Source organism: Rhinolophus ferrumequinum, chromosome 21, assembly GCF_004115265.2.
Source record: "Rhinolophus ferrumequinum isolate MPI-CBG mRhiFer1 chromosome 21, mRhiFer1_v1.p, whole genome shotgun sequence".
In the NCBI taxonomy this organism is placed as follows: domain Eukaryota; kingdom Metazoa; phylum Chordata; class Mammalia; order Chiroptera; family Rhinolophidae; genus Rhinolophus; species Rhinolophus ferrumequinum.
In genome coordinates this window covers 18082771-18109505 of record NC_046304.1, presented here as the reverse complement: position 1 = coordinate 18109505, position 26735 = coordinate 18082771, and the positions used below count along the sequence as shown (strand labels likewise).

Here is a 26735-nt window from a genome sequence, read left to right as displayed (position 1 = left end):
AAGCAGCAAGAGAAAAACTACTGGTAACTTATAAGGGAGCTCCCATAAGATTGTCAGCTGATTCCTCAACACAAACTTTGCACATGAAAAGGGATCGGTAGGAAATACTCAAAGTGATGAAAAGCAAGGATCTACAACCAAGGCTACTCTACACTGTAAGGCTATCATTTAAAATTGACAGACAGATAAAGAGATTCCCAGACAAGAAAAAGCTAAAGAAGTTCCTCACCACCAAACTAGTACTACAAGGAATGCTAGAGAGACTTCTTTAAGACAAAAAAATAAAAAATAAAAAATATGAATAATAAAATGATAATAACTACATATCTATCAACAGTTATTTTCAATATAAATGGATTAAATGCTCCAATCAAAAATATAGGGTGGCTGGTTAACTCAGTTGGTTAGAGCACGGTGCTCTTAACAACAAGGTTGCCGGTTTGATCCCCACATGGGCCACTGTGAGTTGCGCCCTACACAACTAGATTGACACAACTACTTGACTTGAAGCTGATGGGGCCTGGGAAAACACTTAAAATTTTTTAAAAAATTTAAAAATATATTTTTTTAAAAGAAAAAGAAACATAGGGTGACTGAATGGATAAGAAAACAAAACCCTTACATATGCTGCCTATAAGAGACTCACTTCTGATTGAAAGACACACACAGACTGAAAGTAAAGGGATGAAAAAAGTTATTTCATGAAAACGGAAATGGAAAAATAAAAAGCTGGGATAGCAATACTTACACCAGACAAAACAGACTTTTAAACAAAGGCTATAAGAAGAGAAGGACTCAGTAATCCCACTTCTGGATATTTATCCAAAGACACCCAAAACACTACTTTGAGGGGATATGTGCATCCATGCATTCACTGCAGCATTATTTCCAATAACCAAGATGTGGAGGCAGCCTGGGTGTCCATTGATGGATGAATGGATAAGAGTAGGTGATACATATGTACAATGGAATATCGCTTGTCCATGGAAGGGAATGGGTTCTTGGCATCTGTGGCAGCATGGATGGACCTGGAGGGTGCTGAGTGGAGTATGTCAGACAGAGAAAGACAGATGCAATGTGATTTTGCTTATATGTGGAATCTAAAGAACTAAATAAACAAACAAAACAAACATTCATACACTCATAGATACAATAAACATTTTGATGGTTGCCTGATGGGAGGGAGTTTGAGGGGGTAGGTGAAAAAGGGGAAGGGATTAAGAAGTACAAATTGGTTGTTACGGATGTAGGTATATCCCATGCAGGATATATAGTTAATAATATTATACCTATTTATGGTGTCAGATGGGTACTAGATTTCTCAGGGTGATGGGAGAGGGGTTGGGGAACAGGGTGAAATGGATAAAGGTATTACGAAGTACAACTTGGTAGTTACAAAATAATCATGGGGATATAAAGTAAAGCACAAGGAATATAGTCAATAATATGGTAATAAGTATGTATAGTGCCAAGGGGGTACTAGACTAGTCAGGGGGATCATTTCTTAAATTATACAAATGTCTAACCACTATGCTATGCACCTGAAATTAATACAAAATAATACTGAATGTTAACTGTAATTGAAAATTTTTAAAAGGCAGGAAAACGGTAAAGGGGAATAAAAGGTTCAAATTTCCAGGTATAAAAAAAGTCATGGGGATGTAACATACAGCATAAGGAATATAGTCAATAATACTGTAATAGTATAGTATGGTATCAGATGGTTGCTGGACTTATGGTGATCACTTCTTTAGGTATATAAATTTTGAACAACTATGGTGTACACCTGAAACTGATATAATGCTGTATGTTAGCTATATTTTTTAATAAAAATCTTTAAAAAAACAACAAAAACGTTAGGTTAGGAGAGCCTCTCAAAAGAAAAGTCTTGGGGTAGCCGGTTAGCTCAGTTGGTTGCCAGTTCGATTCCCACATGGGCCAGTGAGATGCGCCCTCCACAACTAGATTGAAGACAACAACTTGAGTGAGCTGACCAGTGGGCAGCCAGATAGCTCAGTTGGTTGGAGTGCGTGCTCTTAACAACAAGGTTGCCGGTTGGATTCACGCATGGGATGGTGGGCTGTGCCCCCTGCAACTAGATTGAAAATGGTGACTGGACTTGGAGCTGAGCTGCACCCTCCACATCTAGATGAAGGACAATGACTTGACTTGGAATTGATGGATCCTGGAGAAACACATTGTTCACCAATATTCCCCAATTTAAAAAAAAGTCTTAATTACAGTAACTCATCTACCTCATGAAACTGCTTTTCTAATTTTTCAATAATAAATAACGTGTTTGAAAAAAAACAGGGATTGAAGTTAGCTATCACAAATCTTAGTTTTTATTTTCATTTAATTGAAAACTGTTCTGAGTTTCTTAAATGACAAAAATAATCAGCAAACAAAATTGAAGCAATGCTTACTGGATAAAAAGTTGATAAGCATTAATGTGCTTAATATTTTTATCCATCAAATAATATGCAAGGCATTTAGATTAGCATGCTCAGTATATTCCCATCATTTATTACATCCCTCAAATTAAAATAATTGCTTTTAGTGAATGGGCTTTTGAAATTTTTACATATAAAAATATTTAAAAGAAAAAAATTAAAGTTCTTTGAATATTTAGAGAAATGTAAATTTAATTCTATATGAGTTGAGTATTTTATATATGGGTATTAAAAGAGTGAAAAAATTATTTTAAAAAACAATCATTTTTTTAAACTTGGAAAATATAGAGAAATATAAATAGGATTTAAAATGTCTTTAATTCCATCACTCAGAAATCACCACAGTTAACAATTTGATACCTTTCTCTCAGAAGAAGCCTTCATATCTAATCTAAGTTCTGTGTCAACCTTCATGTGAAATGCCCTCTCTGAACCTTTGTAACACTTTAGTGCTTAGAACTTTGAATAACTTTCAAACTCTTTTTATTGGAATCCAATCCCGCCTATTTGTAATTCCCCAAACACTATCATCTTTCCATGTCTTTACATGTTCCCTCTGATGAAAATAACCTTTCCTTCCTCTTGTCTTCCTGGTAAACTTGTACCTTTCAGAATCCAGTCTCTACAACCTCCTCTAAGAAGACTGCTTTGCCCTATGGAGTGAATCCCTCCATCCCTTTGTATTTCTCCTTATAAATCTTTTATTATGTCTTACACTTTCTATTGCAATTTTTTTGTTCTCGTTTTTTGTTTGTTTTTTTAAGGAGAGCGCAGCTCACAGTGGCCCATGGGGGGATTAAACCGGCAACCTTGGTGCTCTAACCAACTGAGCTAACTGGCCACCCTCTATTGCAATTTCTTTTTTTAAGTTTTTATTGGGGAATATTAGGGAACAGTGTTTTCCAGGGCCCATCAGCTCCAAGTCATTGTCTTTCAATCCAGTTGTGGAGGGCGCAGCTCAGTTCCCAGTCCAGTTGCTGTTTTCAATCTTCAGTTGCAGGGGGCACAGTCCACCATCCCATGGGGGAATTGAATTGGCAACCTTGTTGTTAAGAGCTGGAGCTTTAACCAACTGAACCATCCCGCAGCCCTTCTATTGCAATTTTTTATTTGCATCTGTTTCCTGTGCTAAACTGTGTTTTTTTTTTTAAAGGGCACTTTTAAAAACTTGGTGCATAAAAACTAAACATATTTATTGAGCTAGATTTATGTAGAGAGCAATGACTATTGGCTTAAGTCTTCTGATATCTTGAAACCTGATTATTTAACGCTCCTTTACGAATTATCTTTATTTCCTATTTTTTTAAAACTTTTTATCATGGAAATTTTCAAACATACACAAAAATAGGAATTAGTACAATGAAATCCCCAAGTAGTCATCACCCAGCTTTAACGGTTACCAATATTTTGCTAATTTCTTGTTACCAATTTACCTGTTCCACACACACAACTTTTGGGGGCAGGCGGTTGGAGTTAGGGAAGAGTATCTGGTCTATTTTAAAACAAATCCCAGAACAGCATTATTTCACTTCTAGATACAGAAAAGGACTTGTTAACCATAATTCCATTGTGATATATCTAACAAGATTACAAATTTTTAATATTATCTAATACTAAGTCTATGCCTGAATTTCTCCTTTTGTCTCAAAAATGTCTTCTTTAAGTTGTTTCATTTGGATTGGGGTCCAAACAAGGTCCAGACATTGCATTTGGTTAATTGTCTTTTAAGTCCTTTAGTCTTAAAAAACACTCTCTACCCCCCCTTTCTCTACCACCCTACTCTACCCCCCCCCCTTTTTTATTGTGGATTCGATCATTTGCTCTGTAGGAATTCTCACATTCTGGATTTGGCTGATTACGTCTTCATGTTGTCATTTAATGTATTCCTCTCCTTCATATTTCCTGTAAACTGGTCATTAGCTCTAGAAGCATGATTATATTTAGATTGATTTTTTAAATTTTATTTAAAAAAAATTTTTTACAAGGAGTTTTCATAAGGGTTACGATATACTTCCTTTTGCATCATTTCGAGAGATATATATAATGTCTAGTCCCACTTTTAATTGATTTTATATTGATCAGTGGGTTCAGGTAATGTCAATCTGATCATTCATGAAAAGGTTCTCCATCAATTTTTTAAAAATTGTCTATTGACTCTATTATGTTTTACATTAAAAAAAATACTATATATAGTCAACTATATCTATTTGTAATACCTTCTAGTTTTCCAGACCTGATTATGATGGCTACTAGGTACACAGAGTCTTCTAAATTTTTAATGAAAACTTCAGTTTTTCTTTGTTTGTTTATTTGTTTGTTTTTCACTTAAGGCTTTGGTCCATCTGGAATATGTATATGGGTTCCATTTTTATTTCCTTCCAGATGGCTGATCAATTGTCCCTGTGTTATTTGTTTAAAAATCCATCTTTTCCCTAATGAATTAATTGTTGCATTTGTCTTGCATTAAAAACCTACAAACTGAAAGCTGCATTCTATTTCTGCTTCACTAATTATCAATTCCTACACCAATACCATATTTATTTTATTAGACTGACATTATGGTATGTCTGATAAAGCTGGTTTCCACTCACCCATTTTCTTTTTTATTCAACTTTTCACCTAATGGATTTAGTAGCCATTGATGATAATTGCCTTGATTTATTATTTTAATAGAGGTTATTACCTTTCCTTTTAAGATCTTGACTTTACACATTTTAGAAATATAAATCATGTATGATTCCGACAGTATATCTCTTTGATTTTTAAATGTACATCTGTAAAATAGCCAGCGTGAACTTCTTTATGTTTCACTTCAAAACTGAGTAATTATTGCTTCCTTAGTTTATAAATTAAAAAAAATAAATCAGCTTTCTTTATGCTTCCCTCCCCCAACTCTCAACAGATTGAAGAAGAGATGTTGGCTTTGCAGAATGAACGCACAGAACGAATACGAAGCCTGCTGGAGCGTCAAGCCAGAGAAATTGAAGCTTTTGACTCTGAAAGTATGAGACTAGGTTTTAGTAACATGGTCCTTTCTAATCTCTCCCCTGAGGCATTCAGCCACAGCTACCCAGGAGCTTCTGGTTGGTCTCACAATCCTACTGGGGGTCCAGGACCTCACTGGGGTCATCCCATGGGTGGCCCACCACAAGCTTGGGGTCATCCAATGCAAGGTGGGCCCCAGCCATGGGGTCATCCCTCAGGGCCAATGCAAGGGGTACCCCGAGGTAGCAGTATGGGAGTCCGCAATAGCCCTCAGGCTCTGAGGCGGACAGCATCTGGGGGACGGACGGAGCAGGGCATGAGCAGAAGCACGAGTGTCACTTCACAAATATCCAATGGGTCACACATGTCTTATACATAACTTAATAATTGAAAGTGGCAATTCCGCTGGAGCTGTCTGCCAAAAGAAACTGCCTACAGACACCGTCACAGCAGCCTCCTCGCTTGGGTACTACAGTGTGGAAGCTGATTGCATATGGTATATTTTATTCATTTTTGTAAAGCATTCTGTTTTGTGTTTACTAATTGGGATGTCATAGTATTTGGCTGCCGGGTTTTGGTGTTTGGGGGTTTGGTTGTTTTTTGTTTTTTGTTTTGGTAGAAATTGTGCAAAGGGGAATCTGTGTGTATGTGTGTGTGTGTGCGTGTGTGTGCGCGTGTGTGTGTGCGTGCACACACACATATCATGCATGTGGTAAAAAGAAATTGGCTAGACGGGGGGTATTTTCTGAACACTGCAAAAATAGAATGCAGTAAAGTGGTTTGAGTTATTTTGGGTAACTAAGAAGTTTGTGAAAAGAACTAAAGCCTTTCTCCATACCCCAAATTCTTATGAGCCACTCACAGCAGGCAGCATATGCTGAAACACGTTATTATGGAAACACACCTGTATCCCCTCACCAATGTATTTTCTTTATTAAATTAGTCTGACTTCTCAGCCTCATTTGGAGTAAAAAAGTGGAAATCCATGAACACTAAAGGGTTGCATTGACTTTTCCCGAGTAGAAAACAACGTAGTTCTTTTGCTGAATGCTGCATAGGTTTGTCATTGGTTTGGGTTTTTTTGTTTTGTTTTGTTTTGGGAGGGGTTTTTTGTTTTGTTTTTGTCCATTCAAGTGTGCCTTCTTTGTGGCATGGTGAAATGGGGTGCTTAAAGAGATCACAGGTTGTGTGGGAATTGCATCAATGAACCTGTGAGCCTTCAAAGGGGAAGACCGGAAGGGTGAGAGAGGTCCCTGAAAGTTCATATGGTGGGTATGTTTAGCAGCAGAGTGAGGAGATGAAGCCTACATATCCCGACGTTTTGTTGCTTATACTGTGATATTTCATCCTAGCTAAGCTCTGTAACTCCCAGGACCCCAAACAGTACTTTTACTTTATTTGTACAAAAACAAAGACATATAGCCAATACAAATCAAATGCCAGAGGTATTTGAATGATGCCATATTTGCAAACTGCCATCTATTAGAATTCTCATCACACTACGTAAACATTAATTTGATTACCCCCTTTTGGCTTATGGGATTTCCTGTTTACAAGTAGAATAGCCAATTATTTAAATGTTTAGTTGCCATAGTGAACCAGGAATCACTGAGCCAATGACTTTACCAGCTGCTGACTAATCCTCATCACCACTGTAGATTTTGCTGCATGTGCAGGTCTTTTTTTTTTTTTTTTAATTGCTGTTTTTGTTGCTGCAGTACTTTACAAACTTCTAGTTCCTTGAGACTTATTGACCATTTTGCATCATGTTAACATCATGCAATAGGAAACACCACTTCCAGAAGTCTCTAGCCTCAGTGCTAAATTACTACTGAAAAGGAACTAGCAAGTTTGGCAAATTAAAAAAAAAAAAAGCAAGTTATAGTGGTCAGGGAATCTCTTGACAAAAGCTAACTTTTTTTTCCCAGAGAGGGGTGTGTTTTCTTTTGTTTTGTTTTGTTTTACAATGAAGGATCAACCCAATGCTGAAAGTCATATGTTACTTGGTATTCCATTGCTAGTGTGGAAATTTAGTTGAAGATGAATAGGGAGCTGTATTACTTGAAGAAAAAAAAAATGTCCTTTCCAGTGACATGTCAGAGTTTCTTACAAGTTATTGTCCTGTCCCCTCCCCAGTTGTCTTGAAGGACCCTTGCTGCTAACTCTGGATCCTGCTTTTCATATAGTCAGAGAGCTCCAAGTTAGAATTCTCTAAGTCCCTCCCAATTATACTCTTCACCTAGACCAGCCTAATACCAAACAGTAATCCATCACTGTTGAAATCTTGGTTTTTCTCAACCAAATTTAAGCCTTCCCCAGGTAGGTCAGTCCAATCCCCATGAATCCTCCCCTGTAGGAATTTCTGGCATTTATTTAAAGGTAACTGGAAGAAAAAGTAATATTTTAATGTAAATATTTTTAAACCAGTATCACAGTAGAATTCACACACAGTTTTAGGCAGTGGTTCAGGTAACACTCTGACACATTGTCTTCTCAGTTTTTAGGTGAACATGACATACTTGTCATGTCTACTAAAGGGGGCTTTTAATTTTCTCAATGTCTATTTTGCATTAAAATATTATACAATATTTCAAACAAACTGAGATATCTACCTATTTGAGAGCTTTAGAATTTAAAATGTCCAAAAATATAATGGAATTGGATACCTTTTAAAAAATTCTTAGTAGCCCCTCTGTACTGGAAAGATGAAATAGAGAAGCAGATCAGTTTTGCATACAAACAAACCTCTTTAAAATCCGAAATACTGCCAGTGAGACATGTTGAAGTCCACTTGTGGACTTAAATTAGTCAAATTGAGTTACTGAGTTCATGGAGAATATATGTGCTTTTCAAATCGTGATAGAATACTGACACTACCTGTCTATCCAGTAGGGCTTTGTATCTGATTTACTTGTGTGGCATCCAGATTTACATGTAGGTCATGGGTGGATCTCAATTATTCCATTAAGTTCATTTTAATTAAAAAATATATAGTTTGAAAAAATGATTCAAATGAGTTAATTTGTGTGTGTTTATAAGATCTAACTTCTGAGGAATCTCATATATGGTAGGAATCATCAAAGAGTAAAGCTTGTAGCAAGAAAATTTGAAAGGTTTTGAGAGATCCTACAGAAAGAAGCAGGCACTTTCCGAATCAGTGTGCAAATGTCAACATTTGATCAAATTAATACTACCTCCTCCCTAGTGTTGGTGTTCACTCGATAGATATATGTGTTTAAGAAAATAAAAAGTATGGGAAATTTGTCCAGCATATCAGAAAGTCCTAAGTGCTATATCTGGTATCCAGAGCTTGGCAGGAGAAATTTTCTTGTGGTCACTGTCTCTCCCTTTCTTTACTTAGCATTTTAATAATGCAAAACCCCATACCTTGAAATATATTATTCCTAATTGGGGTCCCTTCCTTTTGCACATTTTTTTCTCCCCTTATTAAAGTCAACTCTAACCCCAAATGACAGTTTCTATATTATATAGATAATGTTAGCTGGAAAATATGTTTATATTATTTTTATTCAGTGCTGCCATTCTTTTTAGTCATTTCTATGCCTAGAGATGAATAGTCCTGCATTTGATGCCACACCCATAGGTATCATATGCTTGGTGCTCTAGGCCAAGGATTTATTGTTAAATTGAATGTTTTATCATCGTCATGATGATCTTCAGCTGCCCGGACAGCAGGTAAACACCATTCAGTACACTAAAGAAACTGTCCTTGACACTTCCTCCCACGCCCACGTATTCTTCCTCACCCCCTTTTCAAAAATCAAAAACTCTATGAGTGTCTTTTGCAGACCATAGAGCAGACTTTAGTAACTTTCTACTTCTTTAAGTACTAAATGTCTGGCATTTTAAACTTTTATAGAATACATTGTGTTGGACACTGGAATAATACTGTTTATTTTCACCTGTGAAAAATGACTTTATTGTACTTGAAACACCTCCTTTGCATTTCTCCATTTGTGCCATTCACTAGTGGAAATAAATTGTATTATACCATGATCTACTGGCTTTTAAAAACTGTGTTAAATATGCACATTTTTGGTATAGCTATTATCATTTGTATGTATATATTGTATATACATATGAGTGTCTATATGTGTGTGTAGATAGATGGATGGATGTAACTCATACTGTACATTTCCATCAGGGCACTTAAGGTTCTGTTATTTTGTTTTCTTATTTCAATCCTCAGTTAAGGCAAGAATGCATGTGTTTAAGAATGAGTACTTGGGTTGATATTTATGAGGAGGTGGTCATTAGATGCAGTCTTTTCTTTTTAAATCCCCTCTTAACACTTGTGTGGGTGGAAAGAAAGTTAAGTAATACCTGGAACCATAAATTGCAATGCACTAAAATAGTACTGGGGAAGGAGCCAGTTAGTGTTTCTATGATTTTGTGTCCTGATGCAACAAAAGACAAGTGATGCAGAGAGAAGCGTGGAAATTAAAAATACTGGTGGTGATTCCTTTGCAAAGATGATAAAAAGAACCAATAAATCACACAATCTTCATGTGCACTCTATACACATTTCTTAATAGTAATGTCATTGATTCTTTTACTCTTTTTACTCCATTAATACTAATGTAATTATAAATTTTGCTAAGGACCAAAACAGCCAAGAAAAGAATTACTGCTAAAGCATCTAAGGTTCTACTAAACTATAAATTCAACAGGAAATGGCCACTGGGAGAGAAGGATATGGTATTGGCGTGGGGCGTTCTCCCTTTAGCTGCCTCTTCTTGCTTGCTGATAGTAAGTTCTTTGTGCACCTTCCACCCTTTCTGAACCACTACTATTCAAGCAGAGATTTGGCCCAACACAGCAACCCTTTCCTAGGAGGTTTATATGGTCCTGTGTTTTGCCCCATGCTCACAATGTGAAGTGTCTAGTGTGTATTCAAATCAGAAAAATAATATATTTAAGGTGTATAAGTGTGAATCTCCTGTAATGATGGAAGAAGAGGTTCTTGTTTCTTAGATAGAAAACAGCGTTCTCTAAGGAACAAAGCCAAAATTTGGGCTGTCATCTTTGAGCTGCTTACCAAACTACAGATCATTATTAAAGAGAAACAGATTTCTCTGTTTTGTTTTCCCTCATGATAGTGCCCCTAACCAGGTTATAGCATTGCCTTTGAGAAGGCACTCACTCTTAGTTGTTAAGAACTGGAAATTTCCCATCCTCAGATTCCTTAAAGAATGAAGAGTGTGCTGTCCGCTTAGCAGGCTTGCCTCTTGTATGCAAGGACTACTGATTGAAGTCTGTTTTGCTGTGTGTCTGGTTATGTTGTCTGCACTTTTATGAAATCACTACAATATATCTACATTGGAAATGACTATTAATTTGTAAGAAGTAAGTTTATTAAACACTGTCTAGAAAAAGAAAGTGAAGCTGAGAACTCTTCGTTTATTGTACATTTATATTTTCTACTGAACTCTGATAGCCCCAATTAAAGTCACATTGACTGATTTTTCCCTTGTTTATATTCAGATTTCCAAAATTTTACTCATACAAGGGAAGAGAACCCATTTGGCCTAATGGTAGTCTTCAGATCATAAGAAATATATAAATTAGTATGCACCTTATCTGCCTGTTGTGGGTTTCCTAAACTTGCACTTCCTCCCACCTACCCAAAAATAGATATCCTTTAAAGAAAATAAAGGCAGAGAAGTAGAACTGGGGAGCCATTTACTATGTCACCATCACTATTGTTTCCCAGCATTCCTAACTTTTTGAAGTTTCAGAGATTTGTGTGTGTGTGTGTGTGTGTGTGTGTGTGTGTGTGTTTGAATGTGTCTGTTAGGTTTGTTTTGTTTTTAAATATACAAGAGATTCTTTAAATAGAGAAAAAGGTTAATCCTCTCTGAAACAGGATACCCACTGGATATACTAATCTGAACATCTGTAGGTAGTTTGCCATGAAAAAGTAGAGAGATGAGACTTCTGAATGAATGAAAAGGGTATCTTGATGCCCAAGAATTCCCCCCAAAGTACGGGTAATTCAACCTGCACAGTTTCCTTTTCACTCATACTTTTTAGCAATTGTGAGTGAAAAATCATGTAATTATCTGTAAATATGTAGCTAACAAATTGACCTAGTTTCTGTATTTTTTTGTTTTTGTACTAAAGTTTATAAGTGTGCCAGCTAGAGAGGAGTTGCTGTCATTGCTGGTTGTGGTCCTAGCATCTAATCCTGAAACCATCGTAGGTGACATTTTTTAGAATTAATGCTTAAATGTTGTTCAACGGGGAAATGAAGCTTAATCATTGGTCAGGTTTAAAATCTTCTGAAGTGGAGTCATTTTATTTAATATAATGATTACATGTCCTCAATCATAAATGAGGTAGGGAGCCTCCCTCCCCCAGTGGCCATGTTTACAGAAGTGTGTTTTGTCGATGATAAAGTGCAAGAGTTTTAATGTTTATGTAAATTATGCAGGTAACACTATGGCTTGGAACTGTTTATTGGGCTCTGTAGCTGAATTTTCAAATGAAATGAACTATTCTTATTGTTGGCACATTGCTCCCATTTCTAGAGCATTTTTCCTATTTCTAGAATTACATATATTCCTTTGTCGTTATCCCCATTTAACCTTTCTCTGATATGCCTTGTAGCTTAAGGTATTTAAGTCTGATGAACATAGACAAGGAAAATGCATTTTTTAAAATCCATGAACCCTCGTTTGTATGCTTTCAGTACTCATGTGTTTCTATGGCAACTCGGAGGTCAGTGGAGTTTACGAATGAGATATGAATGTTAATGAAAAGTGCGTACTCTTTGCTTTTGCATGGCTTGGCTTAGCATCAAAGGTATATTAGGGCCACTTGACAGCATGAAGACCAGTTGTATAGGAACAGGTTTCTCTCAGTGGCACATTTTGCTTTTTCTGAGCCCTCGAATACATTGCCTCAGCATGAACATTATTGTTACTATAAATTGAACATGGTCATGGAGTGAATTGTGTGATTAAAAAAGATGTAACTGCTTAATGTTTGCTGATTCTGGCTGATCCCTGTGACTATTTGGCACATATCAAACAAATGGGCAGGGGGGAACAGTATTGGAACCCTTCTCTAACCCCTTCTTTTCATAGACAAGTATATTTAGTTTAAGATGGCTGCCCCTGGTGTGTTGCCAGACAGCTCTTTTTTGGTGTCCATTCCAAATGTGCTTCCTTGCATTTCATAATATCACAGAAACTATCACCCCTTCTCCCCAGCAGCATTTTATATGTTATACCTTTTATTCCACATTAAATGGGAATTGTGCCTACCTAGAGTGCCCGTCCAATTAATTACATACATGTGTCCTAAAATAATCCAAGCCAGAGACACAAGGTGGGAAATTTAAAAAAAAGAAAAAAGAAAAAAAAAAGTCCACTTGAGGCCAGTAATTGATCTGACAAGGTATTTTACCACATTATTGACACTTGATATATGAGCCTATTAGGAGTTGCAGGTGGTTTCATAGAGCAAAACCCAAGTGGAGAGGGATATGTGGGGTTTCTATGAGGAGATAATTCTGTTCTTATTTTACCTTCCCTTTTATGATCCTTTATTTTGTTTTTTTATCTTTTAGGGAAATTTTTACAAAAGCGATGGTCTGATGTAAATAACATTTTAAAGTATAGTGCATATAACTTCCCCAGACTATTCCAACCTGATAATTTGTAAATGCTTTAGAGTTTTTTAAATTAACACTTGTGTTGCTAAATCTTATTTATGTAAGTCTGCTAAACTTTTTAACCCATTTAAAACTTAAGACAAACATTTAAATAATGGATGGGTTACTCTGAGCAATTTAGCTTTCAGAACGCCCTTGTTTTAGTATATGAGATAGCCTAATGCGCATTAATGAGGTTGGAGAGACTATGAGAAATATGTATAGTGTATATTTTAAAACAGCTTTGCTTGTATTGTGAAGATTTAAAAACAAACTTGAGATTTTTAACGTAATTATTAACAGTTTTAACATAAGTTATCCCACTGGGTTTAAGAGCATCTTGAATGTATAATCCTTTTTTTGTAACCCAGGTTGGTTTCTGCTTTTACCAGTCATCCAAACATATTATTTATGTTTTTAGTTTTATGTACTCATTTCCATTTGTTTTCCTCAACCAGCATGATTTTTTTGCACATGTATTGTAGAAATTTTTAAAAAGAAAAATTAATACATCATTTTCTCTGGATTTTCTTCACTTCTCTCTTCCTTTCTACTAACCCTTACCTTAAAGACCATATCGCTCCATTTGCATTATTTGTGCAAATGCCAGGGTTGGTTTTTATTTTTATTTTTGCTATTTACCTAAAAAAGAAAAATGCTTCAGTCAATTGCTTTTTTATTTAAAAAAGAAAAAAAGAAAAGAAAAAAAGCTGTAACCTTATCATTTCTGAGTAGACCATTGAGAGATGAATGCACACCTGTAATAGCCCAGGACCAGCTTTGGTGGCTAAAGGGAATATTTTAACTAAGCAAGAGGTTCTTTTCTAAAAGTGGTATATATTATTCACAATCTCTTTCAGTTATTCCCAAAAGTCAGGGGTCCAGATAAAATGAGGGTTATCAGCTAACTGATATGTTATCATTGAGGTTCATCAATGAATTTGTACATTTCTATTTCCCTTTGGTGAAGGGAAAAATGATGATTTTGCAAGACCTAGATTTTGGCTTGGTTTCTTGCCTCCTTTTTTGGCAGCCTTCATCTTCTCATCTCCCAAAGCCCTTGAGCCTGTAGGGTTTTTGTAGTGGACGAAGGACTCATGGTCTTTTAAAACTAGGACTGATTTTTTTTTTTTGGTGAGCAATTATCATGTTGAAAATGATGTTCTGCCACTTTACCGATGACTAATTTTAAATATACACAGTCCTCTCAATTTTCAGACCAAACAGATGCCCACAGTGGAGGCTTATCAAGGGTTGCAATGGGGAAGAATCCTCTCCCTCACTGTCAGCACCAGCTGGTAAAGGTGACTGTACAGATGTGCATTTTCCTTTTGGTAGAAATGGTCCACAGCACTAACTGGTAAGGCTTATTGTACAGTATATTGTCAGTATTCTTCTGGTTCAAAATACCTTATAGTTCATATATAACCTGTATTAATTGTATAGATTGTGCATTTAAAGCTGTTACCAAGTTGTCAGAACATTAAGAGCGAAAACAAGGTCATATGTAATATTTTGTTTGTAAGTATCCTTTGTATCATAGCAAAGGAAATGTTTAAAAAAATCAACTGTAATAAAGTAATTTTAGTACACAGAGTGTCTGCTCAGTTTTTTTAAGTAATTTTATTCCCATAAAGTATACGAGATCTGACAATTAAGTTCGCAAATTTGTTGCAACGATGTTGCTAACCCTTTTTTTAATATCAGAGGGATTATTCATTATAAATTTATACCAACTGGACAGTTAACCAAGTTTACTGTTTGGAAGTGCTGAAAAGGCTGCTTGAAAACGTTTAACGACCTGAACTTTCACCAACAATTCATGCCTCTTGCATCACGACAATGCACCAGCTCACAGGGCACTGTGAGGGATTTTTAACCAGTAAAAAATAACTGTATCGGAACACCCTCCCTATTCACCTGATCTGGCTCCCAATGACTTCTTTCTTTACCCGAAGATAAAGGAAATATTGAAAGGAAGACATTTTGATGACATTCAGGACATCAAGGATAATACGACAGCTCTGATGGCCATTCCAGAAAGAGTTCCAAAATTGCTTTGAGGGGTGGACTAGGCTCTGGCGTCGGTGCACAGCTTCCCAAGGGGAGGACTTCAAAGCTGACCGTAGTGATATGCAGCAATGAGATATGTAGCACTTTTTCTAGGATGAGTTTGCAAATTTAATTGTCCGACCTCGTATTTCAATTTAGTGCATAATCTCAGGCACAGTACTAGATGTTGGGGGTGTAAAAATGATAAGATATGGGTGACAGCAAAACTCCCTGATATAGACACAAACCCTCTAGTCTAATTGCCTCGAATTCTGTTTGCCTAGAGTGAAGTGGCCCTATTGTGTTGTGGGTGTGAGATGATTCTTCTTTAGGTTCTAACAGTTTGATGCATGTCCTTAAGTTTTATATTGACCTGTTGTGGTCTATATAACTACAACTCCTCCCACACATGGACACATAGATGTATGCAGTTCTTAGACCTTGTACAAAGCTTCAAATGTTGGTTTTATCTGGGCTTATCTTCCCTGATTTGAAAATCATCACATTTTAGCCCTAAAAGGGGCAGAATATCTAACAGTCGTTTAAACCTGTAAAGTGACATTTTTGTCAGAAGGTTAACTTGGGGGGAAGGGTTTCATGGACTGGGGTTTATGTGTTTTCTAATTTAAAAAGCTAGAAAACAATTTTAAGTGTCATTTTTAAAAGTATAATTGGGATTACCTGTTTCATTGAATAGAAGACTATCAGGAAAATGGTACTTTTAACTTTTTAGTACAGCTTTTTAACTCCTAGAATGTTGATATTGAGCTATTTTGAGATTCGTATTTATATAATGTTTAATTTGCCTGGGTCATACAACTAAATGGCAGAGCCAAGATTAGATCCCAAGTCTCCTATCTCCGCATTTCCATCATCCCACCTTGAATTTGGAGGAATTCAGACAGGATTTAAAAAAACAAGATTTCTTTCTGCTTTATCCCCACAATTGGGGTCTTCAAACTACAGTGGAAGGAGAGTATCAGAAAATGTGCTTCTAGCCTGTATCCCGTGTCAACACAAAACAAATGTCATTGGCTAGACGCATCAAAGATGTTCTGAGTTATGCTTCGGGTTTAAAACCTATCCTACTTGACTGTAAAAGAAATACGAACATAAATAAAAATGGACCACAATGGTTGGCTAGCTCCACAGCCCCGTGATACCAGCTGCAGAACCAGGCAATTCCTGTATGCATCGTGGGCAATTCCTGACTTCAATTGCTACTCAATTTTCAAATACTTGTCCTTAATGCACAGAGGGAGAGAAGGCTGCTGAGGACGCTAAGGCCGTGCCAGCTATAAAATGACTTCAGGGCCGTTGTTTATAATGAATGTGTATGGCTCCCTCATGGGGTCGTACACTCCAGCAGCCCTGAAGACAAATTCCCCTTTTGTTCACACCCTTGACATTTTGGAGTCTAAAATGAGCATTATTTACTGTCATCTCAATGTGGCAGAAAGAGCACTGATCTGGGTTCTGGCCTTTAGCCCCAGTATACTAGAGATCTTAAAAGTCATATTGTCTCTGAAACTTCATCTATAAGAAATAGGAAAACAGATGGGTTTTGGCCGGAACAAATGAACCAATGTGAAACCTATTATCCATAACATGGTTCTTAGAGTGAGCGAGTGAGTGTGTGTTGGGGCCGTAGGTGGGGAAACTGCCCTCAGTTGGGTAACCCAGGACCCCAGCCTGTGAGCCTCAAACGGTGCTTCTCTTCAGGCCCTTCCCAACTTTGCAGTGGAATTTATAATAACTGGAACTTCTTGTAAGGATTGGAAAATAGATTTCAATCTGAAAGCAGATGTCATCTCACCAGAAAGGTCTTTGAACTCCAGTTGGGGAATTAAATAGACATGGAGAATGGGACCTACCTGCTTTTACTATCTCATATCCTAACAGACCTCCTAAATTAAGGCCTATTCAGTCTCAGTCTTACCACAAGGAACTCATAGTTTTCCAAGGTCATAGAAGTCACTGATGAACTAGAAACTAGAACCCACATCTCCGAATTACTTCTTCAGTACTCTCACCAACACACAAATTACTAATTGCCCACTGGAAAATATCTCTGTGTAGGTACCATTGATGCTCAGAGAATTTTGAACCTGCTGGGAAATTATTAGCCCAGAGCAGGAGGCCTGGTTGTTGATTAAACAGACCTGCCATTGGTTAGTGTTAGAGGACCCAAGGCTAGATCTACAGAAGTGAAGCAACAACCAGCAAATAGAGAATGTGCAGAGAGACTGTTAACTCTACAGATAGGTAAGCAGGGCTCAGTACACAGAGGGCTTCAGAAGATAAACAGCACATTTTGTTTCTGGAGATTTAAAAAACAATGACATTCCATTGTTGCAGGGAGACTGCAATTTATTTAGTATTCAGAGGCAAACAAGTCAGAGAGAGTTTTGTTCAACCACACTAGTAATAACAGTATTTTACACAGGAAGGTCACAGGGGCTCGAGGCATTGGCTTTTGATGTGTTAGTGTCTTTTGTCGTTTGTTTTAATGAAATTCCATTTTTCCTTCAAACTTTTAGCTCTTCCTGGACACGTTAGAGCATAATTATTGAGTATCTTAAAACCATCCTGTGGTCACTTTAGCAGGATTATGTTCAGTAAAATCGTTAGGTCTCCCAACTCCCAGAATCCAGATCACATCTGTGATCTCCTGATCCTCAAGCCCATAAATCGACCAGAACCCACTGCTCATTAGCATTATTTTAACTCACCGACTCCCAGATGAGAAGAGACCTTATATGTAGGCTCCTCATTTCTCGGCACATGTCCCCTACATGATACATGCCAAGTGACAGTCTAGCTTGCATAGCCCACCGATGACATGGGACTTAACTGCTTCCTGAGCTGGCGTTTTCCTTATCCGGGCACTCGAATACTCTTAAGTATAATTCCTCAGTCTTACTCTGCCAGCTGTGATAACTATGAAAACAATTTCTGATGCCATCCTTAGTGGCTTGGCTGTAGAATCACAAATACTCCTATTGCCATTGTTATCAAGTTCAACCAAAGTGGCCAAGTGTATGTGCTTGTTTAAGCAAGGAGATGAATCCGTGCTAAAGTTCATCTGTAAAGAAAGCGTCCTGGGCATTACCGAGGGTGACTGACTGACAGGAGCTTGTGGTCCAGGCGGAAGATGAGTACAGACGAGCTTCTGACTCAGGGGTGGTTTTGAGGTTCTTTAGAAAGCCAAGGTAACACTTCCTGTGTCAAGACCTTTTTTCTAGCAGTACTCAAGTCTCAGAAGGTATGTCTTCACTCAAAACAGAGATGGTGTCTTCTCAGAGCGAGGATTTGGTGCTTTCCTTGTCATACTGTTGTCTCCACCCAAGCCACCCTGGAAACCTATGTATAAATACATAAAATCTTTAAGAGAATTAAGTTCTAGCTTAGCAGAGTCTTTAGTATCAGAGGTCAGAACTTGGTAGAACTCAAACCTGTAGAGGCAGTTGTCTGCTTCCTGCATTCTGATCCATGGGTACAGAGGACTCAGTCTCTACTTCTGAGATAATACCTCCTTTAAGTCACTGGGTTGTTTTTGTTTGTTTCCTTACCATTTGAAGGTGTTTATAAATAATGAAGAGACCAAAAGGGAGGCAAGCAAGTGAATGAGGCCTGAGAGGATTGCCAAAAACTTGCTACTTGGAAAACCCCAACTCAGTGGTACTTCTTTGGGTTTGTTTTGTTATTTTTTTTCTTGCTTTCTCAGACTTATAATTTGTCATTTTGTTCAAGGGCCACATATGTCTCAGAATAGTGTGTGTAGGGTTTCTCCAATTGGCTCCATATAATTAGCTATTAATCGAAGCAGAGCCAATTTGGGTGATTCCTTCACCCTTAGACTGAAGGACAAGGTCTCCCAAATCTGCTTGAACAGGAACTACACTTTCTTGGCAAAAATGAGCTGAAAAGCAGTGATGCTGTCACATAGTGAGGGGAAGATAAGAGATAAGTAGCTTCCTGAGATGGGCTATGAGCACATTTGGCACAAGGGACACGCAGGAGAAATGCTTAAGGGTTTAGGTCATTAGGATTGTGGGTCCAAAGGAATTAGGACTAGGGCTGTTCTGAGAGCTTTAAGATCATATATATCCCTTCCACAGGCTTTCTTTCCTATTTGGAAAAAAAAAAAAAAGACAGGAAAACCAACCACAATTTCTCCAAAAGCTATTATCTTAAAGAACCAGAGTCCCGTCGTATCTGTCTTAGAGAAACAACACAGATTTAGCTCTTAGGGGCCATTTAAGTCGGGGTGGGGGGGTTAAAAACCACTGGGCTCCTTCCCATTTTGCAGTCAGCTCTGAATGATCCTAGGGTCTTGCATATGGGACTGCAGGACCCTAATTAACTGAAATTCCCACTGTACCAGGTGCTGGGGGAGGGGCGTGGCCTGATGTCATCAATTCTCCCTCACCAAGTGAGACCACAAGGCTGTTAACCAGGAGGAGAGTGGCTTCTTTAGATTTCAGTTCCTTGTTATTTCTCCTCCTCAGAAACGGTGAAAGAGAAAGAACGTTAGAGGAGGAATGTGGAGGAGCAAGAAGTGGGCAAGGAAGGAGGTACATTTTTTCATGACAGGAGAATGTGCCTTAGACAAGGGAGTGTTGTCTGCGTCTCAGTGTAGATTCTCAGATAGTTCAGAGTTTCTTCTTCTTTGATCTAGAACCGGGGTGTCAAAACTTTTTTCAACGGTTTTCACCAAGGGCCTTATGTGGTAAAATACACAAACAGCCGGGCCACTCACTCGAGGTGAAGGACGTATTGCCTCACCTGGTTTATTTAAGTAAACTAAATATATTTTTGGAATTTGTTGCGGGCCAATTAACAATGGATTGCAGACCGCAGTTGGCCCACAGGCCGCAGTTTTGACACCCCTGATCTAGAAGAACAAGGCTTAAGATTACCCAAACCTGAAGTCACGGCCCCAGGAAGTCCTGGTACCAAGCCTTAGGACATGGCTTCAGTAAACATTTTTCCTCTTTAAAATTGTTTTGCTGTTTGCGAGACCAGGATAGAGCTTCCTGTCAAAACATGGGCCCTCTTTCTCAACGACAAAGTAAAACTTCAGGGCAAAGCTCTTAGCAGCACGTGGAGCCAGAGGTCCAGTTGTATTATTGAATGGCCTGATCCAAACCAGCCTGTGTGGATCAATCTGTACAATGCCTTATTCTACTCTGGTCTTCAGCATTATTCCTCATAAAATCAAACACCCACTCAGTCACCGAGTGGCCAGATCCAGGAAGAAACGTTTTCTGCATCTACATGGATGGCCTTTTGAATAACTGAGCAGAAAAAACATAGCAATGCGAAATATTCATAAATTGCTGAGTCAGCTCTAACCAACCTCTTACAAGTTTTGTTTTCTCTGGTCCCAGATGTCTCTCCAGGCTCTGGAGAGGAAGAGGCTGGTAGTAATGTCAGAAAAGAGGGTAGCTAACAAGAAAACAGCTAAGATGTGAGGTTTATACTTTTCACCACTTAGAGAAAGCCCGCATCTCAGGAGAAAAACAGCTCTGGCTAGGTTCTCTCTGGAGTAATCCCCAGAAATGGTACCAGAGGAAGCAGCTAGAGTGCCTGAGAGTCTGGCTCCTTGAGCCGTGGTCTAGCAGATGGCGTGCAAGGACTTCCTGTTCCTAAAATCATTCTTGGCATCTCTCCAGTGAAGCTTGAGGTTCTAGGCTGAAGCTGCAGACCAGCCGCATGCCCACCCGAGACTTGCAGAAATTGTCGGAAAGACTGGACCTGAGTATTACAGAAACAGGCATTCACACTCTACCTCGTCGCTCTCACCCACCCGGCCTTAGCACTGCACTTACTGCCTTTGCCACCTTTCTCACACTCACATAAAACTGACGCAGCCACGTGGCTCCATGAGCCTGCTTCCATAGCTGCCACCGCATGAAGTCAGCCAGAATGTCACCACGGCAGAACGAAATGAGGGAAGTGGGACCGAGACACAAACATCCTGTCCTCTCTACATCAAGTGGCTCCAGCTTGAGAATCCGAGTCACAGAGCTGATTATTTATGTGGGAGAGAGCTACCCAATGTCACACATAACTCATCTTTGTAGTCGTTGCTAGAGAGAGAGCATTTTCTCCAGAGTCCACGGGCTTGAATGCTGCTATTCTTTGGCTTGTGGAGATGCGTGACAGGAGACAGTGATGGAGAATGCCCAGCCGCTGAGCAGGAATGTGTTGAGGAGAGCATGGGCAGCAGTTCTGCTCAGAGTAAAGTGAGCGCCAGTTAGCTGGAAGTTCCACCGCTTTCCACAGGTCACTTTAAGAGAGAAGGGGCTGAATCAGTGGCCAAGAGCTGGAGCCGCTTGCCCGCTGTCCTCACCAGCTCTTCAGGACTCTGCCATGTCCAGTTTTATTCTTCCTTGCAGGACAGGCAGGTTCTGGGGCCAGGTCTCACCTCGTATATGATCGCTTCCAGCTAAAGATGTCTTCCAGACTGGACGAGGGAGAGACCTCCCGCTTCTGCAGGGTTCCCCAGCGACGCCGGCCCCCTAGAAACGAAGCTCGGCGCCTACTCAGCCCTTTTATCCTCTCTTCTGTTCGGAAGAACTCAGTCAAGGCTCGGAAGTACTCCAAGATGACTTCGTGGCTCCAGGCTGGCAAGGGCTCCTGACGTAGGAAACCGCAGTGGCCTCCATGGTGACTGAGCAGGAGGAAGAAGTAGGGGTTGCTGTGAAAGAGTTCAGTGGGCAGAAAGTGGTCTGCGGGCCCGCACACAGGGTCATCAGAGCTACAGATACACAGCACAGGTACAGCGGCCTCGTCCACATCCCGGAGCGGGTCGTTGTGGTCCCAGTAGGTGTCCCAGCTAATGGGGAAACTCTTAGTGTGGCAGAAGAGGGTCTCCTCAAACTCTCGCAGGGAGCGGCTCCTGAACAGTTTGCGGGTGTCCACTGTGTCCTCCAGCGCCGTGGCATACCTGGCAGCAAGAAGGTGAATGGGGAAGACAGGAAAGAAGGAAGAATTAGAGAACACATTAACAGCAGAAGTTACAGAGTGACAGCCCACAGGACAGATTCTGGCCACAGAAGTTTTCTTTGTCCATACAATGTTTTTTAAAACTTCCATTTCATTGTCATTATTTAAAATCAGGAGATTTCACATCAAATGCAGCTATTCTGGCTCCTCCAGGGAAATAGGATCTGAGCTGACATTCCTGAGGGGAACAATCAGGGCATTTCCTCCCTCCTTTCTGTGTCACAGTTCCTACCAGGCCTGTCATTTATGGCATTACCTGCCTAGTCCTGGGGCAGCGACAGCTCTCCTGACCACAATGTCTGACTCTCTGTGGAGAACTTGCTATGAACTGCCAGCTGCTGAACCCCTTCTAGAAGAACTCACGGACTCAGACTATCCAAATCAGCAAGTGTCACCCCCTCCCCTCATTAACATTTTACTTTAGGTTGTATTAGTTTGTTTGTGTTTTAAAAGCTAATATGCTATCCAGATACTGACACGGGACTGTGACCTTCATCAGCGGGGTGGGTATTCCTAGAGAGAAATGGGTGGCAGAGGAAGTGGCTGGGCATGTGATTAATCGACAGGGTGTTTACCAAGTGGGAGCCTGAGAGCAACTGCTCCCGGAAGAGGGGCAGCTCTGCTATTGCCACCTCCCTGGAGAGCGCCTGGCTCCCTGACGAGGAGGCCAGGAGGGGCCGGTCAGACATTTGGGTGGATCAATCCATCATTAGCCTGTTGAATTTGGATGTGTGTCCTGCAAAGATTCAAAGAGGGCTTGCCCTGAGTTTTTAATTCCAAACCTTCATGGGCAGGGCAGTTCCTAAAGCGTCAGGTTTCCTCTCTACTTCCCTCAACTTATCTTCCAGCTGGTGCCAGGGTCAGTGCTAGTGGCCATCATTTGGGGAGGAAACTGGCAATTAAGCCATAGGAGAGCACCTTGTCCCTGGATTGCTCTGGCAGCTCTGGGTTGCCATGGCAGCATGCTGTTGTTGAGCTCAGGGTTTGATCTTCTTAGAATAGGAGGCAAAATGGGGCAAGAACAGAAAAAGAAATCACAATTGCCACCATTTATTGAGCACCTACTCAGTGCCAGGCCTTCACTTCTGTTATTTCATGCTTATAGCTACCTTGGGAGGTAGTTATTAACTTCATTTAATTGAAGAGGGAAGTGAGGCTCCAAGGGGTTAACTAACTCGCTGAAAATTTAGGATTTGAACCACGTGGGCCTGACCCCGTATCCCAGGTCTCTCTGCCACCCCACACTGTTGCCATAATGTCTTTGACCTCATTCTGCCATCTCCTAGGAAAGCAGCAGAGCAAGCGGAGGCCTGATTATGTGCTGTAGGAATGTCATTCAGGTCTTCTCAGTGGAAAAGACTTATCTGTCACCCTGGTGGTAGGGTAGATTGTTCTCTTTTTGGAGATTTTGTTTAAAAATTATGTTTAAATATTCTTTAAATTTTTTCATTAAATATTGAGTACATACGTAGGAATATGCAAAACGTGTCAGGTCTAAACAATTTTCATAAATCAAATATCACCAAATTTCTGATTCCTGTCACTTCCAGGCTCAGAGACTGTAAGGAAATATTCTGGACAATCAGTTGCAATTGCTTCCCGAGCCCTCTTTGCTGATTTGACGAGCTGTGGATTAAGTGGTAAATGTCAGGCGCTGCCTCTGCTGCGGGTGAGGCAGGTGCTCGGGTTGCTAGGACACAGTGGGGCTGAGGTGAGGCCAGGGGGCCCAGGGCAGGGGCCCTGCTCCAGCATCACGATGCTGAGTCCTCTCTGGCGTTTAAACCCGCTTCCCTGGTTCCGTGTAGACTAGAGGGTTTGGACAGCTTCCAAACGTGTGTATGAGGAGACCTTTGCCCAAATTGCCCTAAACCTGTTTCATTCAATACCGGGCAGAGCTGTGTCTGGGTCAGCCCCAAACCCCTATTCCCCGCTTGTCCACCTGCGGCCTGCGTTACCCACCTGCTGAGGGCGATCTTCTGGTGGAGTAGAAAGCCCCACTCGTAGGGCCAGGGCAGGCCGGCTTCAAACCATTCGCGGCAGCGCAGCACCGGCGAGATGCAGGCGGCGCCGGTCACGTAGCTGGAGGAGCCGCACTCGCCCAGGTAGGACAGCAACAGTGCCGAGCCTGAGCCTTCGCTCACAGCGAACAGCGGGGCCGCCGGGTGTCGGAAGCGGATGTAAGTGACCGCCTCCTTGAGATCCGACGGGTCCCCGAAAGGCTGCAGCCGGGGGCTGACCAGCGGACAGCCGTGGTGGCCGCGGCGGTGGAAGATGACAGGATAGTAGCCACGCTCCAGGGCGAGCAGGCAGAGGCCCAGCACGTTGCGGGTGAGGCGTCCCCACGCATTGGGTATCACCAATAGCACCGCCGGAAGGCCCCCGGCGTTGGTGACCCGGCGGCCCCGGGCACAAGGTCCCACCACCCAGTCCAGGGCCACCAGCCCGTCGTCCACCAACTGCAGGTACTCCCGGGCCAGCTCAGGCCCTGGCCCCACCGGCAACACGAAGTGGCAGAGGGTCTGCAGGTGGGGACCCGAGAGCCAGGAGCGCGGGCCGGGCTCCAGCGCTGCCGAGCGTCGCAAGGCGCGCAGCAGGCACTGGGCCAGCGCCGACGGCTTACAGATGAGCCTGCACCCGCCGGGCAGCGGCTCACGCGCGTCGCTAAACTGATTTGCCAGGCTTCCGCCGTCCACCTCCTCGCCGTCGTCCTGGCCCTGGGCCCCCGGCAGGGTCCTGGCTCCGACGGCGCCCCTCTCCCGGCGCCGCAGCCGCCGGGCGAGCAGGCCAAGCAGGGCAAGCGCGGCCAGGAGCAGGGCGAGGGCGGCGCCCCACGGCGGCATGGCGAGGCAAGAGAACCTTCGGCGGGCGGCGGGCCGCGGGCGGCGGGCGGCGGGCGGCAGGCGGCGGGGCCGTCCCTTCGGCGAGTTCTCTGCTCTGCCCGCGGCTCTGCCCGCGGCTCCGCCCGGCCCCGGCGGCTGCCCAGGGCCCTCCCGCGCGGGAGGGCGCGCTCCGGATTGGCCGGGGCTCCGCAGAGGCAGCCAGTTCACGCCCGGCTCCCCTCGCCCGCCCCCCACTCCCGCCCCCGGCCCTTTGTACAGCGATTGCGACAAGCAGGAGCAGAGGGTGAAAGGAGCCGAGGCCACGGAGAGGGAACGAGGACGCGCCAGAGAGCCGGAAGGGAGTGGGGAGGGCTGCAAGCCGAGAAGTGGGGTGTTGGCGGCAGAGAAGTGGGGAGACTCCAAAACTCTTGTTTGGGGAACCAGAATGAGCATGAGTCCTCTGTCCCTGCTCCTCCGCCCCGCGCGTCTTGTAGCGGCCGGGGAGACCCTGCATCGTTGCTCCTTCAGGGGCCGCTGTCGAGAAGTAGCAAAAAGGAGAAGTGAATAAACCGCAGCTCCCCGCGCGGGCTCTTGAAGCTGCAGCCTGAGCCACCAGCCGCGCCTCCCTTCACAGGCTCGGCCACGCTCTCTGACCTTGGTGTTTGTTTCGGCCCCGCGGGCACAGACAACTGCGCAATACCCCGGCGGGGCGGGGGGTCTGGCTCAGGGCCTGCGAGAGCCAGGGCAGGCGTCCGGACCCGACTACGGGTTTGTGGCGGGAGACCAGAGCGCCAGGGGCTGCTGGTTCCCTTGCCTGCATCAGTGCGCTGTCCCTGTCCCCCCGGGAGCGTGGGACTCCTCTAGGACCCTGGCTTCCGAGAGTGGAAATCCTTAACAGCGCTCCCCAGGAAGGGCTTCCCCGGAAGAAACAGCCCCAAGCCTCCAAGAATAAACTGGGGGAAAGGACGCACTCAGGTGCTGGGTGAGGGTGATGCTTGTCATCCTGTGATGATGGGGCCGTGGTAGGGGGAAGACTGGAGTCCCTTCGTCAGCTCAATAGCTGGTAATTACTGGGGGCGCGGGGGAAAGGTTAGGAACCCCTTTGTAAGTCATAAGTATGTGAGAAACAACTGAAACAACACGTTCTTGCTCTATTTGAAAGTTTGGGGCTAGGCATCTCAACCCTCACCCTCCACCCACATTCCCATCTTTCCTCAAAATCCTGACCCGCGCCAAAGAGAAAGGCACCGGAGAGAGGGCAGCAGAGCCGGCGCCCCGATGCAGGGGTGGTCCGGCCACAGCTCCCTGCCGGGGGCGGGGCCTGTAGCTCCTCCACCTAATGGGGATCAGTGTCTCCCGGGCACACGCTGGCCACCGAATGAGAGCAGACGCGGAGGTGGGGAACAAAGCAGTCACGGGCCCGGTTGCGGCCGCCCGGAGCTTCTGGGGCTGGGGAGGCTGGATGCCTGAAACCCCCGAGGCTCCTCCAGGTTGCGAGGGCAGGAGTGGGATGGGCTGATGGCGAGGCTCTAGAGCGGCGACCTCTTCCTTCCGCAGCTCGGACTTCTAGATTCTGCCGTTCACATTGACCGGTCTGAAGCGGGTTTGCCCGAGGCGCGTATCCGTCTCCCCTCCTGGGCAACCCGGTCCGCAGGGATCCCATTTCCCGCCCTTAGCCCCGCTCCATGATCACACCCAGGCGCTGCAGCTGCGGAAACTCGCTGGGAAGCATGC

General features: G+C 42.3%; 2 protein-coding genes across 3 annotated transcripts in view; one reads left to right on the top strand and one right to left on the bottom strand.

The window, feature by feature from the left end:
- Window positions 1-14710, top strand: part of TAOK1 (TAO kinase 1) — a 145541-nt gene extending 130831 nt beyond the window's left edge. The window contains exon 20 of the mRNA XM_033089191.1: window positions 5356-14710. Within this exon, the coding sequence (XP_032945082.1) occupies window positions 5356-5817 (462 nt within the window). The 3' untranslated portion in view covers window positions 5818-14710. The remainder of the gene's footprint in view (window positions 1-5355) is intronic.
- Window positions 14711-17333: 2623 nt separating this feature from the next.
- ABHD15 (abhydrolase domain containing 15) lies at window positions 17334-25038 on the bottom strand. 2 transcript variants are annotated; one of them, XR_004421389.1, is made up of 3 exons: window positions 24142-25038; window positions 21030-22123; window positions 17334-18531 (listed from the first exon to the last, which is right to left on the bottom strand). XR_004421389.1 is itself a non-coding variant. In XM_033091577.1 (2 exons), the coding sequence occupies exons 1-2, from the start codon at window positions 25020-25022 to the stop codon at window positions 21598-21600; spliced, it is 1407 nt and encodes a 468-aa protein (XP_032947468.1). In that variant the 5' UTR covers window positions 25023-25038; the 3' UTR covers window positions 17334-21597. The 2 variants fall into 2 exon arrangements, 1 of the variants encoding a protein (XP_032947468.1); XM_033091577.1 differs by having other exon boundaries at window positions 17334-22123.
- Window positions 25039-26735: the final 1697 nt, after the last annotated feature.